At 38.7% G+C, this 19,694-nt stretch overlaps 1 protein-coding gene across 1 annotated transcript in view; it reads right to left on the bottom strand.

Moving 5' to 3' along the window:
- LOC134540446 (major facilitator superfamily domain-containing protein 12-like) overlaps nucleotides 1-18,744 on the bottom strand; it is a 29,215-nt gene extending 10,471 nt beyond the window's left edge. The window contains exons 1-5 of the mRNA XM_063383205.1: nucleotides 18,536-18,744; nucleotides 13,267-13,350; nucleotides 4,764-4,965; nucleotides 2,093-2,210; nucleotides 204-362 (exon numbers count right to left, since the gene is read on the bottom strand). Of these exons, the coding sequence (XP_063239275.1) occupies nucleotides 204-362; nucleotides 2,093-2,210; nucleotides 4,764-4,965; nucleotides 13,267-13,350; nucleotides 18,536-18,722 (750 nt within the window). The 5' untranslated portion in view covers nucleotides 18,723-18,744. The remainder of the gene's footprint in view (nucleotides 1-203; nucleotides 363-2,092; nucleotides 2,211-4,763; nucleotides 4,966-13,266; nucleotides 13,351-18,535) is intronic.
- Between the last annotated feature and the right edge of the window lie 950 nt (nucleotides 18,745-19,694).

Genomic DNA, 19,694 nt, shown 5'->3' with positions numbered 1-19,694 from the left:
ACATGCCCAACAACAATGTGCAAAAACATGAACTGTAGAACTTTAAATCCCAGCCAGATTCTGGATGGTAGCTAGTGAGTGTAGGACAGTGCCAGTCCATTTGAGTCTTTGGAGCTAGCGACAAGGACCTGGCGGGTGCTTTTTTTAATCTCTGCTGACAGCCAGTTGTAAGTTCAAACCACAGCCACACAACAGCACGGTACCTGCAGCAGCAGCGGGGACCTGAAGTAGTCGACGCAGCCCTCCCAGGTGGCTGCCGTGCCCACGGCGCTGTTGCGCGTCTGTGCCCTGGCGTCGCGCACGCCCAGGTGGAACAGCACGGTCGCCAGGATCCCGATGCCCGTGCCGACCAGCACAATGTCCTGACACGAGCACAGGCAGGGCTGACTTGCGCCAGCGTGGCACAGCGTGGTCAGCCGTCCTCAACTCAACACGTCAGGACTCCACTGGAGCGAAGACACTGGACTCGCATGTCAGACGCTGATTCCAATCTTATTCTGGTCGTTCTTATTTTTGAAACTCAGTCTTGCACAAAACTGACTCGTGTTTCATCATTTCATCATACATTTTATGTAAAAATAATGAAATATTTTTTAATTCACTTAAGTTAAGCTTAGTAATTATTACTTAAATATTTTTTTTTAACTAACCAAAAAGTATAAAATTATTCCTAGCCCTGAAAATAGTTATAACCCTGTACAGATTGTCCTGAAAATTTGTGATTGTTCGTTTTTAACCCTGTGAATTAACTTGTAAGTTTTGAAACAAAAAACGTGGGGTGCGTGTGATTGATAATAGTAAGGATTGTAGGGAGTAGCTTTCGTTGAGAGAATTCAAACAACAGTTCATATCATTTGCAGTGCAAAAAAATTGTTGGTGAGCTATTCATGCATCAACTGTCTATTTCATGCACCCCATGTTTTACATTTTAAATTTTTCAAGTCTAAAAATCAACAATCACAAATTCGTAGGACAATCTGAATGGGATTATAAATCTTTACATCGCTAGGAGAAATGTTATACTATTTAGTGAGTTTTAAAAAAAATGTTTTTTAAAAATATTATTTTTTATTTAACTATCATTTTCTGCCTCTTAGTCTTAGGTGTGTGTAATTTTGCAATTTATTTAATATGAGATCATAACAGATTAAGTATCTGATTTTATTCCTAACCCCATACAGATTATAATGAAAATTTGTGATTGTGAATTTTAAATACCTATATAAATACTTGTAAGGTTTAGAACTAAAAATGAAGAGCGCTTGCAATAAACAACAGTGAGACAAGACGTGACGGATGCACCAAACGACAGTGTTTGTCAAATTCAATGCAAAATTATCTGTTGACGTTATAAACTAAACTGTTATCAGCACAGTTAGTTCGCTAGTTGCCGTGAGCTTTGCTAAGCAGACAGCTCTTGCCAAGGAGAAGGATAGGAAGTTGCCAGACCTTACTATATGACCGTGTGGTGGACACTTCTCCTAGCCCTGTATGCGTGATATAGGCACGGCCCGCGAGTGCTACATTATGCATCCCGCAACACTGTACTGTTCTGCTTGTAGCCTAATGCCACGAATCCGGTGGCTTTGCTAAACAAAACCAAACAAATTTTGTTACGAACAAACCGAAAAGAAACAAGTTAATATTGCATTGTAATCCAGTTTTGAACTACGTATGTTCAAAGTTTAAAGTCTCTAGCTCATCAGGAAGTTTGTTAAAAATTTAGTAAAAAAATTGTAATGAACAAACAGACAAGAAAGCAAGATAATAAAAACTTTTTAAAATATTTTAAATATTGTAAAGCTTAGGTTTATGTATTTTTAATTATGTATAGTTTATCATAAAAAATTCTTGTTTTGTTTCATAACAACAGTATTATGCATTTACAGACTTAAATACACACATGATTAAAACATCACAATATGGTATATTTTTCGCATGCTATTTTCTGTGGTGGTATCTCCCTACTGGTTTCCATTCTTAATTATTTTATAACCACGTTGTGTAAGAAGTTACATTAGGAAAAGTGACGAGTGTTTGTTCCAGCTCTGAAGTGAGAGCGGACTTGAGAGAAGGGGACGGCCGCACCCACCAGGAACTTGTAAGAGTCGCCCAGCATGATGCGGTCTGCCGCCGAGGTCTTGGTGGTGTGGAACACGACCCAGGTGACCAGGTACACGCTCACGCTGGCGCACACGGACGCCGTGTACCTGCAGTCCACACACACACACACACACGCACATGCCTTCTCGCTGCCAAACACCTCTTTCAAACACTCAATCCTTTAAAAAACTAGCAAAGTGTATTCTGGTACGTACTGGAAGCAGGGTGTCAGCCTCTAACCTGTGAGGACCAGTAGCAGAGAGTTAATAATTTAGGTTGACAGTTTGTACCTTGTGCAGTTATATTCCAGTGTCATCAACAAACATCCCCACTTTTGCTGTGTTTCCCCTGAAATTATGTACCGTAACTTTTAGTGACGGTTTGGTCAAATCCGCAAACCCGCAAATATCACTAAATCTCTAGTATTGGAAAAAAATTTTAAATTTGAGATGTACTGTTGTTATCTTATAAATGTGTCCTACCCACTCTGAAGTGGTGTCAGTCTGTGTTGTATGTGTGGAAAATATAGTATGGTTTCATGTCACCTTCCTTACCTTCTTTGGTTGTATTTTGTCTTAATACCTCCAAAGATCTGACAACTATATGGCTTGTATTAAACTATATTTTCAACTGCACATAACACATATACTGAATAACAACAAATATACACAATGTATTTTGATTCGCTGTTATCTTGAATAGACTTATAAGTATTAAAAATAATGTTATATATTTTTGATAGTTTGAAAACAATACTTCCCAGTTCCCACCATAATAAAATCAAGAAAATAGTGATTTCCTAGCTAAGAAATTACACTGATGCTCAAAATGTCAAAAGTGGAAATGTTAATTAATATTGTTCATAAATTAATTTAGTTCACATTAAGCACTAAATTGAAATTCTTACTTCTCAGGATTCAAACAAAAAGAATTATGAAAATTAATGCTCAGTCAGTACCTTGTAATCTCAGTAGGTATGTTACCTGAATTTAGCTTTTAACTACTATTGCAGACAAATTTTTTATCAAAGTTTGCTGGGTCATCAATCTAAGTTCAGGTATCCAAAAATAATTATATTACTTCAATTGGTGAACAATTCAACTTACCGATAAGAAGCCAAAATGGCTATGACCATTTACAAAACAAATCACTGATTATATACTTAAATATCTTCCAAGTAATAATTCCACCACACAAACTTAATAACTGTAATACTTTTAGGCTTGGATATATCAGCTCTAACATACAAATTACTGCAATTTTGATTATAAAATTGAATACATAGCTGCTAAAACACGGAAAAAGACACAAGGAAAATATTAGAGGAAATGTAGTTTATTCAAAAATTCAACATTGACAGCTCTTAATTTTATTAGTTCTAGGTATTTGTGTTTTATTTCATACCTATCTGATTACAGTTCCCCAGTATATTGTTCTTTTGATATGTTATTATGTTAATAAAATCACAATACCTCTTGATTCTGAAAACATAGTTCGTAAAAAAAAAACACATTTAATATACATCGTTAATATTTTTATTTATTTTATATGATTTTGTTTTTTACCCTTGAGATCTTCGAGGGTTAGATTAGGATTCAAGAATATTGGGATCTGACCCATCATTATTTTGGTTTGGGATAGCACACGAGTGCAGACAAATACGTGTGACATCACAGCTCCGATGTTGGAGGGATAGGGTTGTCACCACTGCTTCAGTGGCATGGCAGGAAGCAGGGCCGTTGACAGAAACTAATGTACAACTTTTCAAAACCTACTATTTAATATAATACATATTTTTAAACTGTAAACAATACCATGTCCATAACTGCAAATGTGACCTGCGCATATTGCATAACTTGTAAGGTTTCCAATGAATTCTTTTATCAATAGACTTGCAATTTTTGTCTCATTATAAAAGATCTTGAAACCCAGCCATGGGGTTCTGTCTCCCCTTCCCTGTTGTCTTCGAGACAACCAGCAGATCTGGTGCAGCTCTGGGAGCACTGCGGCAGCCTGCAGCCTCTCTGTGGCATCAACCACTGACAAGCGTGTGCGTCTGCGAGACACTATGCTGCTTGGGTTTAAATCAATTGAGCATACTTTCCAACACTCGGTGCAACTGTTTTGGATCTGGTGTTTGTATCATCAGCCTTCATGTTTAGAGCAATTTAATTTTTTTCTGTGGTAATGGTTTTTCTGCATGAAGGAAGAAATGGCAAATAGATAATGTAGCCGAAAACAAGAAAAGCCATCGTAAAGACGCATGATCAGGAGAAGTAAAAAAAAAAGGGGGGGGGGGGGTAAATTAATTTTTTCAGTTTCAATGCCTTCTTAAACAATAAATTAAGTAAATTAAGTCGTGTAAATAGGTAAGTAAATAATAATTTTGTGAAATTATTTTGTTAGTAGTTTTGTTCAACACGGGAAAAATATTATCTTTGAAAGATTTGTGCAATGGGAGTGCATGACTTGATGTAGGCTTTTGGACATTGCTAAGCAATGGCGTATGTCCAAAAGCCTACATCAAGTCACGGGAAAAATAGTTATATTGACAACTTTACTGTTAACTTCACATGAACACATTAGGAAAGAATTGCCACAGCAGTTCGACGAAGACACTTGAACTGCTCCGCGACACAGGAACTGGCAGGGCGGCGTACCTGACGGAGGTGAGGTGGGCTCGCTCCTCCTTGTGCGGGGTCAGGTCCGTGAGCAGCGACAGGTGCGAGATCTGCACGAAGGCCCAGCCCACCTGGAAGACCGTGATGAGCACTCCGTAGTAGGCGGCCGTGGAGAGGTGCGACTCGCAGCCGGGGCACTGCGTGAACATGAGCGGGAAGCTGGCCGTGACCACCACGCTCCCTGCCGACACACGCACACACTCACTCTCCTGGGACCCAACATAACATAACATACTGTACTCACGCAGGGCGTGATCGAGGATGTCCTTCGCCCAACAGCAATATGCATGTCATGCCTTATTTTTTTTTTCCATCTGTGTATATTATTAGTAAAATTTTTAATTACAAATGATTCATTACTAGGGACCGGAAAAATTCGCGGATTCAATGACCTCCAGGATGAACTCCACAGCTCTACGTACACTCGGTCAAATGTCACCCACTCATTGGCTGCTGTCTTGTGAGACGTCCCAACGTAGCAGCCTGTGATTCGATAAAGCTTTGGTTTGGTGTTCCTAATTGGCCCAGAGTCATACAGGTGAGTTGCGAGCCAATAGCAGAGGCAGCACTGAGGTATAACTATTTGTGTTTTAGCCTATCGCGAAATGAATTCGCGAATTTTTCTGGTCTCTATTCAATACATGTGTATTCAAAGTATGTACTGGTCGTTCTCAATATTTTATAATTATGTATATATGTGTTTACTTTAATAGTTATTTAATTACTTTAGCATGTAGGTTTCATTATTTTTCGCATATGCCTTGTTCAGAATTACTATAATTTATATATATTTTTATTACCTGAAGGCTATGCCTGCCCTAGCTTTGAAACCTCTCCCAGATATTCCTAAGTGGCCCAGAGTCGAATATTTCATGAAACCAAGATAACCATTAGTTCTCCTACTTTTGGAAAAGATAAAAGTCAAGTAGATTTGGTATTGGTTATTAAAATATATTATTACATAATGATTAATTATTATTGAAAAGCACACTAAATATTTGAGACAGCATTCTTTACTCCGCTCCTAATGTCTTGATCTATTTAGATAAAAACAAAGATGTTGTGTAGTAATATTTGCTATTTAAATCCTTGGTGGTAAGATATTTAATTTAATTTTAAGTGGAAGATCAAACTCTCATATGATACACATTGTTTATTAATAAAAAATCAAAAATACAGGATTTCAAAATGGCTTTCTGGCTTGGAAATAAAGTATTTTTATTTTAAAAACCATGTTTAAATGCTTAATGTGCATTGAGAAGGAAATGTAAATTAAATATGGGATTAGTTATTGCTAATTTACTCTATTGTGGAGTACATATACACACACAACTGTAAAAATATTACTTTTGCCCACTCCCGTTTTTATGTCGTCATCAATTATACAAAAGGATAATGGTTTAAAAAAAAGTGATGGATCTTATTTAAATTAATAAATAAATTACCAGTACAAAAATTTTGGTTTCCCAACTTGAAAACCACTCTTTGCCCCTTGAGTGACCCCTAATAACTGAACCAGTGTTGGTAAAAAAAAAACGGTTTTGTAAAAAATAAAAAATAAACATTTTTTTCCAACTAGATATTTTTACATTAGTTATTTTGGTTCTCAAGGTATACAAATGGAAGTCGTACAACATCCCACTTTCTGCCACTCATGTTGAACCAAAAATGCATAACATCAAAAGAACTGAAGTCCAGCAATCTGCACATCTGACTATGACTTAACCACAGAAAGGGTACTTCCCCAAAGGAAGAGGACTCTCCATAGAATGGGTGTTCCCAATGGGGATTAACATTAAGGTCACACACAATAGGAATTTTAAATAATAATTTTTTTGTACACTTTGATTACAATTCACTAATTTATTTAATTTTGGAGGGGTATTTAGCTTGGTATAATTTACTGGTTATTCAGATAATTTAAATGATATGACCTTGATTAGTATAAAAATTTTATTTCCTGTAAATCGCAAGAAACAATGAGCAAACTATTGTTATTAGAGTAAAATTAGACCTTTAATTACAAAGTATTCTATTTTAAAATACATTATTTAAAAAAAAAAAAAACTTATTTTTTATAATAACCACTTGGTTTAGACCATGGTTTAAATCAGCCAACCCTGTACTAAACCAAATTAGTTCATTGTTCAACAATGGTTGCACGATGGTGTTGACTGTTTACAATCCCAGTTTGTAACTGATTGATTTCCTTGTGAAACAAGTATATTCTGACCAAGCAAGATTCATGCCTTACCCACTAGGACTTTCTTTAGAACCTGCCCCAGATACTGTCTGTGCTCTTTTCACTGCAATGTAGTTCAAACACGCTGAGCATTCAGCCACCTGCAGAATGCTTATTGGCAGGGCCGGATTTAGGGGCCCCGGGGCCTCCACAAACGGACTCGTACAAAAAGGACTATGGAAAAGACCAATCTCCGGAACTATTTTACTACCAAATTCTCGCAGATCAAAATTTCAGAGCTACATTTTCAAACTTTGAAATTGCATTGAGAATGTATTTGGTTTTGATAGTTTCAAATTTCCTTGGAGAGCGCTCATTTTCAAAAATGAAAATTATAAAAAATAGGCTCCGAACCACGATGGGACAAAACCATTTATCGAAGCTTTCTCTCCTGAGCATTGAAAGCTATTTACTCCGGGAATTGGATTTCAGCAAAATCATCAATGATTTTTCGGCGGAAAAAGCTTTGAAGGTTCCGTTCATTAATACTAAAATTTAATTTCATATAATTCTTGTCTCCGATTATATTTATGTATGTTTTTTAAATACTAAGAGAATCTACTTGATTTCACAATAAATTATTTATTGGAAAACTCTACTGAAAAAAATTGTTCATTTTATTTGGAAGATAATTTGGGGCCAGGGGGCCTCCGCTCCTCTGTTGCCCTGAGGCCTCCAGACCTCTAAATCCGGCCCTGCTTGTTAGTGTTATTGCATAATGTAATTCATCAAGGGAGTACAATAACTAGAGGCAAAATTACAGTTTGAACATCGATCAAACTGAAACACTGCTAAAATGCGAGTTAATACTCCACACACCACCAAACTGCAAGGAAAACATGAAATGCAATAAAAATTACTACATAAGGGAAAACTGAGGCAAACATTAGTTTGTGAACACCTGTTGAATCTTTCAAGAGAATCCACTGCTGTGAGGATATGTAATACCTATGAAAATGTAGAAACTGTTCATATTGTTTATTGTACATCAGCATGCCTAATTGTATCTCATAACTACCTTTGGAAGAAGGTGGCACTTGTTTCAAATATGACTCGCAATAAGTTGGCAAGTATATTAGTTTCACCGTAAGCTGTAGGGTCTAAAATTAATTTGACATTAATTTAAAAAAAAATACAGAGTTTTAGAAAATTTTAAAAATGCAAAATAAACCCTTACAACTTAGTAAAATAACGTATATAAATAATCACTTCTGACATTCAGGTTTAATTTCTCAGCAACCTTTGAATGATGTTTAGGAAATCCTAAAGAAATTTAAGTTTGACATGGAAATTGTTATGAACGCGCGGGAGACAAGGACGTGACGCACGCCAGGTACCCGGGCGCCTGGCGGGCCCGCACGGCCACTGACGTCACACGCATACATTCAGGGATTAGAGCGGCCCGGCCCCGCCATCCCCTGCCCCCGCGCCCTCCTTTCTTGGCGCTGTTATTTATCCCTAACGACCTTGGAATTCCGCGGGCCACTGCGTGTAGTGGCGGTAACGCTACTCATTCTGGATGCTTCGAGCTTTGGGTCGGCCGGGATGACGCGACACTTCACAACCTCTCCGTTAGGTTCCAGAATGACTGCTAAGGGTATAAAAGCGATGACGCCAGCTTCCATGGGAGTTCCGAAAGTGCGAGTTGAGCGTAGTTCTACTTCAGCGAAGAGGGCGAGAGACCCCCCCCCCCCCCACCCCCCTTTTGCGAGTCACAACGGGGCTGTGTGGCGCGGGGTAAGGGGCGAACCACTGTTGAGCCTAGCTCCAGTGAGGAGTGCGAACTGTGGACCTGGCAGATATTTAGTGAAAAATAAACATACATTTTTAAGTGCAAGTGATTTGTGAACAGACATTAAGTGTGGTGATTTAATTAGTAATGTAAACATAAGTAGTAAATAAAACTGTATAAAAATAAATTGGGCTATCCTTACGAACACATTTTCCCCACTCGTAACATTATGTTACTTATAAAATAATTTACACCTTAAGAAATGAATGGCATACTATGGTTTCCCATCCCACAAAAAAACAACTTTCTGATTTATTTGGAGTTATTTACAAAACTTAACTTTTCAAATAAATGTAAGTTGAAAATGTTTCAAATATGAATATAACTAAGCACCTGTCAATTAGTAATCTTGCTTTCGGTTAAACCCTTGATGAGAACTTGCAATTGAAAATGGTTGTTGGGGGGGTGGGGGGAATTTAAACTCCCGATTATAAATGCATCATATACTTCTGTATTAGTACCTGTATTTGTTATGTTATAATTACCCCTCTCATCAACAAAATTACTACTATTAATGATACAGCCACAACGTGTATTCAATTTTATTAGCATCAAGGCTATTACCAAGAAGTTTTTAACGTGCCGTAACAATAACAGTACAACAGCACAGGTGCCTTTTTAAGGTCGTGAACAGCACTTATATATATCGTTAATGTCTTGATTTCATTGTCTTAACATTTTCAGTTAATTCTACGCGCAGATCTGTTCTATGCTGTCGCGGCATAGCCTACTTGTTTTGATGACTATAAACAACTGACAACGCATGCACGCACTTAAAATATTATTAGCAATATTCATCCTATATTTGTTTCATCCCATTACATTCTCCCAGCATCTGCTATGCTGGGCCTAAACGTGTGTAACCGTAACGCATATTCCCAACGAACACCCATTCTCATTGTTATCAAGTGTATCTGTACTAAAATACTCCGTTGTTAACCTACAAAGAACGGTACTTCCCCTTCAACAGTTCGCGCCTTATGACGTCACCGAGTAAGGGCTTGACCAAATATTCAACAGTGACAACTTTATTACCGCTGTGCCAATACAAGGTGTGACGTCATGCATATTAGGTCGATCCGACACTCTGAGCCGTCTACCTAAAAGCGAGGCATTCATCTTGCCTTGCCTACACATTTTCAAATTTGAATGATATTTGGCAACAGCGCACGAAGAACAAGGGGAACGTCAGCGGCAGTTGGTGTGTGTTAGAGTAGGATGCGTTATTATATTAATATTGGATTATGCATTGTTGCGTTGTGCGTTATTGTGTTGTGATTCCTGTGGCGGTCGGAAGTTTTTATTTTAGTGTTTAGAGGTTTTTAGTGTGAATTTGCGTGTCCATTCTATATTGCAAAGATATATTTTTGAGTGCTGAACAAGTGCGTGTTCGAAACTCCAACGGACATTTTTCGAACGAACCAACAGTGCGCGTGTTCCAATCTGAGCGAGATGTTGGGGCTGAAAAATGGTTTGCAGCTATTCCAGTGTCAAAGGTAAGTCTTAAATTTTAGTTTTTATAGTGAAAACTGCTTATACGTAAACGTTAGTTTATTATTTATTTTAAAAATGTAACGAATTGGTGACGTGATAGAAACATTCGTAGTGTGGTCGCACAAGATAAATTCATATTCATAATATTAGATATAAGAAAATTGCGGGATATTCCAATTTTGGTTTACTGAGGATTAACTTATTTCATTTATGGTAAAATATTCATCGGAATTGTTTATTTAAAATTGAATGATTTTATACACACATTCACATAAACAAGACTAACAAAATAATACATGACTCGGCAGAATTGAGTGTATTTGCGCAAAAAGACTAATATTAACAAAAATTAATCACAATGCAAGGTAGGTAGGGTTTAATGAATGGTGAAATTAAGATTTTTATAGCAACAGAAGTTGAGAAAATGTTTTTTTTATGAGTCTAGGCTTAAACAGTTGAGCAAAATTTTCTTAAGTCTTTATTTTTTTCCCCCCACTTGGCTCTCTAAACTTATCCTTGTAACGAATGTAAGATACAGCTACAAGTTCACTGTTATTAGTATTGATATTTTCGTTTCCTTTAGCCACCAAATGTATCTTAAGACTTGAAATAATGTGAAATTCTTAAATGTGTAACCATTAAAATATTGTTTTTATTTTAGCTAAGATGCTCCAAATATATAGGTACACTTAAAGGTTTATATAATTGTATTCAGAATAAAAAATCTAAATAATGCCGGTTTAGTAGATGAGAAAAAATATTTCTTTTAAATAATTTTTAGTCATTAACATTTACGGAAAGATCTATATTGGTCTGTCATTTTAAGTCGTGACATTTAGAACGACAGTAAAGTGCTGTGTTTGCCAACTAATAATTCACCAAAATACTTTTTACAAAGTACAAAATTTTATTTGAATCTTTTAAGAATAAGCATGAAATTCTTGTCGATGATTAAATATGTAAATTGTTCGGATTAGCATATAGGTTTTTAATGAGAGACATACTTTATTGGTTACTGGGAAATATTATTTAATGCCCATATAAAATTCTTGTGATTGTCAACAAGTTTCAACCGAACATAAAAATTTGTTATCTAGATATTTTAAAACTCTAACATGGAATTTCATTGAAATTATAAGATAGCAAAATTGCCAGGGATACACACACTTGACACAAAGGTAGGAAGGGATATTTTAAACATTTTTATTTTGTGAAGAAAGCTAATATATACCTACGTGAGATTATTTGATGAATATATGGGAATACTTTTTGGGTCAACAACTACCTATATGCATAAATTGAAATGTTATTGTCAAGCCAATGACTATAGTGAAACAACAAGACTTCGTTGCCTCGACTAGCGTATCAACTGTTCCTTCAAGAGAGCCAGCAGATAGGTCTATATATCGTTATGTGTAGGTCCTTTGTCATACGTAACATTGAATACCATAATTAAATTAAGTGGCTCTTCAATCACAGAACTTGTGGACCATCAAAGGAAAGTATTTCGTTATAGGGGCAGATATTATTCGCGAAAAGTTTCCAAGACTGCCTAACTGAAATCTACAACACTGTAGTATTGTCTGTGTTGCGTAATTGGGTGGGTTTTTTTTCAGGTGCATATATATTCTCGGTGCACCAATCACAGTAATTCAGTGCGGGAAGCAAACGCGTCCTGAGTGGCTCGGTCAAACAAGGCAATGTATTCTCTCGCATACGCCAATCACAACGAAGAAACAGCTGGCACATGTATACCGTGCTGCAGTCTAATGGACGTCCAGATTTATTCGCGAAAAATGCCTCCCTCTAATGATAACTTATCATTAGGTGCAGGCATTTTTCGCGAATAAATCTGAACGCCTGTTAGATTGCAACACGGTATACATGTGCCAGCTGTTTCTTCGTTGTGATTGGCGTATGCGAGAGAAGACATTGCCTTGTTTGACCGAGCCACTCAGGACGCGTTTGCTTCCGCACTGAATTACTGTGATTTGGTGTTGTAAAAATCGACGTATACGGGATACCTGAAAGAAATTCACCCAATTACGAAACACAGACGATGCTACAGTGTTTTTACTTATAACTAATCTCGGAATATTATCGCTAAATATGCATGGCCCTACTTATCATGACACTGGTTTGTTTTTTTTTTAAACAAAAATCGTTAATTTAGTTTAATGATGTTATGCAGTTGTACAAATGATATTGCACTGTATCGACCAAGACCTCGTCACTATTAAATTTGGACTTAGCATAGCTTTATTTTTACGTGAAAGCAATAGCATTGCTGTAGTCCGTATTGGCGTTATTTTCTTTTGAGAGACGAGATGTTTTAAGTTTACCACGAGGGACAGTGCTGGACGAAGATCGGAAAAAAAAATGTGCAAAATACCAGTGAAGACAGTTTGTAACTGCGTGAGAAGCTCGTAGCCTACGGCTACTACGGTAGGCCGATATGTCACTGTTTTAGTGTCAATAGTAATGTAAGTTTTTTCAATACACATGTTTAAAATTTGATTTTCTTCTATTTTTCAACCCCCCTAAAAACATGTGTATCCACCACTGATGAGGGACTATTGAGGAAAGCACTAACTTACTATGCAAAGGAAAAAAATAAACAAAAACGCTTCCTTGCGTGGCCGTAAAAAAATATATTTTTTTCTTTTAAATTTCGCAGAATAACTGGAAGATATTTCAACTGGATAAAAAATTTTACGATGCGTTCTTTTTTAAAATACTTATTGCAATCATTTAACATATTGAATCTCGTTAAAATGTCATGTTTGTGATATAAACCTATTTATTAATTAATTTTTTTAAAGCATCATGCTATAAAGAGTTATAAAAGTATAAATCAGTTAACAAACTTTCTGCATGCGAGTGTTATTATTTTTTTCTCTGCTTACAAACCAATCTAGTAGCTAATGATGGTAGGATACGAACATGATACGTACCCGCTATATGCCATATTCTCCTGTCGCCGTATCTGTCGGACAGGATGCCAGCGACTGGGGTAGCCAGGGCATCGACAACTTGGCCTACAAAAACAAAGTTACAAGGGTATACGTACAAATATAACCTGACAAACAAATAAATAAACTTAACTAGTCCAGAAACGATCCTATGAACCTTTCTTTCCTACGACAAACTCAGGAATGTATGGGGCCCCAGTGAAATAGAGGCCACATGCCACAATACTAAAATTTACACAAGATAAGTTTTTGGGCAAACCATTTTCTCATGGAATTTGGAAATACCTAGTGAATATTTTAACTTGTGATTGTGTTTGTAGGCTGTAAATGGAAAATTATATCAAACCTTGGTCTTATAAGCCAATGTTTTAATAGTGAGCACTATTTAAAATTGGTTTGGTAGATTTTAATAATGTTTTGAATAGAGTTTGATAGAATAATTTTAGTTGCCTATATGAAATTTTGTACTTTTTTATTTATTGAGATATTTTATTTTTGATTAGGATAATGTAAGGCTTTTTAATAAAGATCCCAGGTGATATAAAATTATGAGATTCTAACCATTAATATTTATAACCTTATTTTGTTCCAAGATAAAGTTTCATTGTCACAAGTGAACTAATTCTAATATAATAAAATAATTAAAATGTAACCCCATCTTTAATACAAATTCGCAGTATTCTAGGAAAATACATCTTAAAAAAAATACCTAATGATTAAAAAAAAAAGACGATAATTGGATCATGACTTGCATTAATCATAAGAGAATAAGTGAATTTTCAACATTTATGTCTGCAGTATCCGGGAACGCTCAACGATTCGAAGTTAATTGTAACCAATTTTCCACTTACAACTAGTGCAGGTTCTGGAATATTGCTCCTTTTGGCAGCACATGTACGTGTTACACGACAGCTCATACAAATGAAAAACATATATAAAGTTGTGCAGAATCGTTTGATAACTAGTATCACACACCGGTGCGATGTTTGGAACTCTTGAACAAATCGAAGAAAAAACCATCAAAGTTAGAGTTTTTTTTTCTTCGGAATTCTTGGCACAAACATTTCACAGAAAAAGACAAGCTGGAGAGTGCTGCCGAAGCAATAGCTGCGGCAGGAATGTGAACTACGTCGCCACACTCGCCACTCGCAAGACGCTATAATGGGGGACGGGTGGTGGTTGGGGGGGGGGGTTGCGGGAGGGGGGGGGGAGATAGACCCAGTACTGTCTCCTCCATAGATCCAGGGACAGGAAAAATTCGCGGGTTCAATGACCTCTAGGAATAACTCCATAATTCTACGTAAACTCGGTCAAATGCCACCCACTCATTGGCTGCTGTCTTGTGAGACGTCCCAACGTAGCAGCCTGTGATTAGATAAAGTTTTGGTCGGGCGTTTCTCATTGGCCCAGAGTCATCCAGGTGAGTTGTGAGCCAATAGCAGAGGCAGCACTGAGGTATAACTATTTGTATTTTTGCCTATCGCGAAATGAATTCGCGAATTGTTCCGGTCTCTAAGCATCACTACCGCGGTGTCCAGGCAGGTTGTAGAGGTCCCCACGACGGACTGCAAGGCTTCCTGGCGGCACTCAGCAGAGTGCGTGCTCTGCGCTCTGGGGCTCGAGCAGACAAGGGAAACAACTGTCACGCGGCCGCTGCGTCTCGGGGACGGATGTCACACATCTGTCCACAGCTGTCAAGTCCAGTCGGGGAGGTTATGCAGGCAGGGGAAGTTATAATAATTTTCTCTCTTCCAGGAAATTAATTCTGGTTTATGATTTGCGAGAATGACACCAAAAATTGGGTCTGAAGTTATTTGTATAGTTAGCAACTAAAAGTTAAAAGTAATAATGTTTATCATTCATAAAGAAACTGTGATAGCTAGAGAATATAGAAAGTCAATTAAAAAAAAAAGTTTCGACTGCTGCAGCTATTTTAATGTTGGCAATGGGGTTTGCGGTGTCGTGCTGAGACTACATGCCGTCGCAATCCTCGGCGTTAATAATTTAAAAAAAAAAGTCAAAATATTATTTTCAGATATTAAAAAATCTGGACTAAGATGATACTTAAAAGAATAAAGTCGACTTTAAAACTTTTTAAAATAAAATTTTCATAATTTAAGGCCACTGATGATTGAGCTATTATTTATGAATTTTATTTTTATAGAAAGTATTACTGTAAGTGAACTTAAATGATTTCTTTTGAAATCTTAATTCTTAAAACTTATATATACTGATGCAGTTTAATTTAATAAGTTAGATGGTTAAAATTTTCTCTAAAATTGATATTTGTTTTCTGTGCTGCTATCATTGTTTAAAGAATAATAAAGTTATATTAAATAGGCTTTCGAAACATATTTCAATATTATAAAGATGGTGTTTATACTCTCTGTAGTTTAGATATACAATTTTAACATAATATGACTGAAGCGATGAAACTGCACTAAAAATTATTAACTGCATATCAATATTTGCATAAAAATTCTGCAAGGTACAGCCAAATTACGATTTACATAACCTGCATTTACAATCAATTTTTTAACAAGTAAATATAGTACCCTCCCAATATTTCCAAACTAGAGCAACGTCATGAGGGAACGGAAGGTGTGTCTGGGTGGAGGGGGGAGGGCGGCAGACCCTTTGAATTAAGAAGCTCCTGCAATTGCAAAATCGTGACTTTGAAACGGGGTTGATAAATGTAAACGTGAAAACTATGTGGTATGGAAAACATTCTGTATATGTATATTTTTTTAGTTATTGCATGCATACAGGACAAAATATGAGCAGTAGACAACACACGAGCACACTAGCCAGAGACGACTCGTGTCGGTTAAACCCACGGTCCCCCTCCCTCCCCCACGCAGATTTCCGACGGCCCCCTGCAAATGCAACAGATTTGCACCCCGGCGTGTGAACATTGTCATTACCTATTTATTATTTTTAATACATCAGACATGCACATGCGAAACAAAACGATCTGTGGACGACGGCGATAAAAAAAAGAGAACTCTAACCTGTCTGCGTAACATTTGTTTATTCGCATCATATATATATATATATATATATGGTACCTTTGAATATATATACTGTATAGAAGTCGCGAGTGGATAGGATTTACTCTATGTTTTTCAGAAGCGTATGATGAGCAGCTTGGGAACTTCACCGCTGCAGTGCGCTGCCGTAACGCCCTGTATCGTCTTAGTTGTTATTTACACGTTAGAGCGCAGCTCTGTCGCCCGCTGTCATTCCCCGCACCCCCCCATCCATCATTCACTGCAGCTGCTCAACGTCGTTCTAGGGAAGGGGGAAGGGGTGTTTGAAGAGTTCGACACTTGTCCGCTAGGGACCACCACAAGTCGATGCCCTAGAGATGGTGGCGATTGCAGCGGTGAATTAACCAACTACCTCAAAACCGTATTAGAAATTTTAACCTGGGCTGGCGACTTCTATACAGTATATATATTCAAAGATGGTACGGTCGGAGGTAATACCACACCACTACATCCGTACTTGCGACAAGACGGGAGATAACCACACACCAAGCCTCCAGGAAATCGAAGATTTCATATATATATATATATATATATATATAATGTTCAATGGCTTACTCAACCTTAAAATGCTGTACGAGTCAAAGTAATCACATTAAGAAAGTAAAATTACAGTTTGTTCACAAGTCACATTATTATAATTCATTCATGATTTAGCTGTGAATTGAATGACATTCCGATGCTGGTACAGAGAACAGGGTGATCGTAGCGCGCCGTGTGGCAGCCGCTTGTCACGAGGGGAGGCGGGCATGGCGTCAGACAGACCGGTCCTGGGAGCCGCGGCTGACGTCAGCCACGACAGGTTTAGCGGCCCGGCATTCTTCCTCGCCGAGGTATCGGTTGGACGCCGCGGGTTGCCTGACTCGGAGACGCTATCCTAGCGACCACTCCCCGGGGGAGAAGCACTGGCGCACTCCGTGGTCGCCAGTCGGGAAGGAGGGGGGGGGGGGTTGTTTGTAGGGGGCGGAAGTGCGTCACAGCTACCTCGAACACTTGGGAACACCTGCTGACAATCCTTCCTGTCACAACCACGAGCAGTGTACACCAGTGTGGCGTGCCCAGGATTTTGCTCTGGGGGGGGGGGGGGGGGTCAGGCAGAAGGCTAGGGCCTTTCCGGGGGGGTCTGGGGGGTATGGAATACCCCCCAGCTAGGCGGGTTGGTCCGGGGGTCCTCCCCCGGGAATATTTTGAAAAATACGTGTTCAATGATGCTGATTTAGGCTATCTAAAAATACTGTTTAATTAAACATTTATGCTTGTGTAATTGAATTAATTTTAATATCATACTAAATATATATATATTTTTTCATTTTATGAATTTAATATTAAAATATTTTTAGCCCTGGGGGAGGGGGGGGGGGGGTTAATGGGTTCCGGTCCCGCTCGCCTCTTCCCCCCCCCCCCCAGGCTCGCCCCTGGTGTACACACCAGCAGTGTCGCCACAGAGGCCCTTGACCTGCCTAGAGGGCCGCCTGGAGAGGTTGTATAGTAGCTTTGAATATATATACTGTATACAAGTCGCGAGTGGATAGGATATACTCTACGTTTTTCAGAAGCTTATGATGAGCAGCTTGGGAACTTCACCGCTGCAGTGCGCTGCCGTAACGCCCTTATCGTCTTAGTTGTTATTTACAAGTTAGAGCGCAGCACTGTCGCCCGCTGTCATTCCCCGCACCCCCCATCAATCATTCACTGCAGCTCAAGGTAGTTCAGCTGGAGGGGGAAGGGGTGTTTGAAGAGTTCGACACTTGTCCGCTAGGGACCACCGCGAGTCGATGCCCTAGAGATGGTGGCGATTGCGGACGGTGAATTAACCAACTACCTCGAAACCGTATTAGAAATTTTAACCTGGTCTGGCCATATCTATTCGGTATAACAAGGCCATATATGTAGTACAATAAATATTCACCTGAGATGAGATATGTCCTTATTACATTTTAAATTTGTAAATCAGAAATCAGAAATCAGAATAATACACCCACATGTTGACATGCGGCCTTATTATTCGTACAGCTGAGGGTGGGTTGGAATACACCATGGCCATATTTTGACTTGTGCCATAGAAACAGTGCCGACATTATGCGCTTCCTGATTGCTGAGGCTAAGAATAAACTTTCAATTATTCATTCTCCTGTAAAATGTAGTTTTTTTGAGATGTGGCGCTATTATTCTCGGTGTGCGATATATTGAAAGATAGTAGTTACCCAGCAGCATCATGGCGCCCGACACGGCCGCGTCCATGCCGATGGCCACCTGGAAGAAGAGCAGCATGTAGGAGAACCACATGGAGGCGCAGATGTCGTTGAGCACGTGGCCCAGGCCGTAGGCTGCCCTCTGGCGCGCCGACAGCGCCCGGCGCGGGTCCCCCAGCAGCGCCGAGCTCTCGTCCATCACTGCCCGCTGCCCGCTGCCCGCCGCCGTGCCGCATTGTCGCGCCGCCCCATACCTCGCACTTGTCGTACAGCTGTCGTAGCGCAACGTTGTGGCTGCGCGGTTTCGACGACCTTCGCGATAAACCACACTGTCATCTGTGCAGGGGCCTAGCCCGGGGGGGGGGGGGGGGTTTAGGGGTTCAACCCCCCCCCCTTAGCACCAAATATTTAGTTAATTTTAATTCATCACTCAAACAAATTTCATTTTTTAATTAATAACATTTTTACCATTACAATATTTAATTTTAAGTAACGAAAACTGCTAAAATAGCACTATTTTACACCTTAAAATCCGAATTTCCCCGGAACCCCCCCCCCTTTAATACGGAGGGAGGGGGGAGGAGGCCATGCTTCTTAACACCCCCCATACACAAATCCTGGCTACGCCACTGTCATCTGTGCATTCGGGCAAATTTAAACGTTAGTTCATTCATTGCCTGCTGACTTGTGAGTCGTCTCAAAATGTTTTTTTTTTTTTTTTTTTTTTTTTCCCCAGTGATTGGATACTTCTTCGGTTGAAGTTTTCTCACTGGCCCAAAGTATAGTCCAGATGAACTGTTTGCCAACGGGAAAAAAATAAATAAAAATAAACAGCTCGATTGTTCATGTATTTGAATCTAAGCCTACCGCGAAATGAATCCGCGAATTTTTCCGGTCCCCAATTATGAATGTAAAAAGTTGACAAAGTCTTGGTAATTATCATGACTTGCACGAATTTTTACACCCTTATATTACACTAAGTGAATATCTGTTGAACATATTTGTGCCCAACAGCAAATGCAATGAAGGTACAAATTTTAAAAATAACGAAAAAACTAAAAAATCTACATGGCGTGTGAGACCGAGCCTTTTGGCCGTCTTCCTCCCCCCCCCCCCCCCAACCCTTTGCGGAAGGCAGCGGAGTACCATCTCAGGATAGCCCTGGCGTGAA

The sequence above is a fragment of the Bacillus rossius genome, chromosome 16 (assembly GCF_032445375.1).
Source record: "Bacillus rossius redtenbacheri isolate Brsri chromosome 16, Brsri_v3, whole genome shotgun sequence".
Classification (NCBI taxonomy): Eukaryota; Metazoa; Arthropoda; class Insecta; order Phasmatodea; family Bacillidae; genus Bacillus; species Bacillus rossius.
Note: the sequence above shows the minus strand (reverse complement) of the source record. Positions and strands in the feature narration are given on the sequence as shown.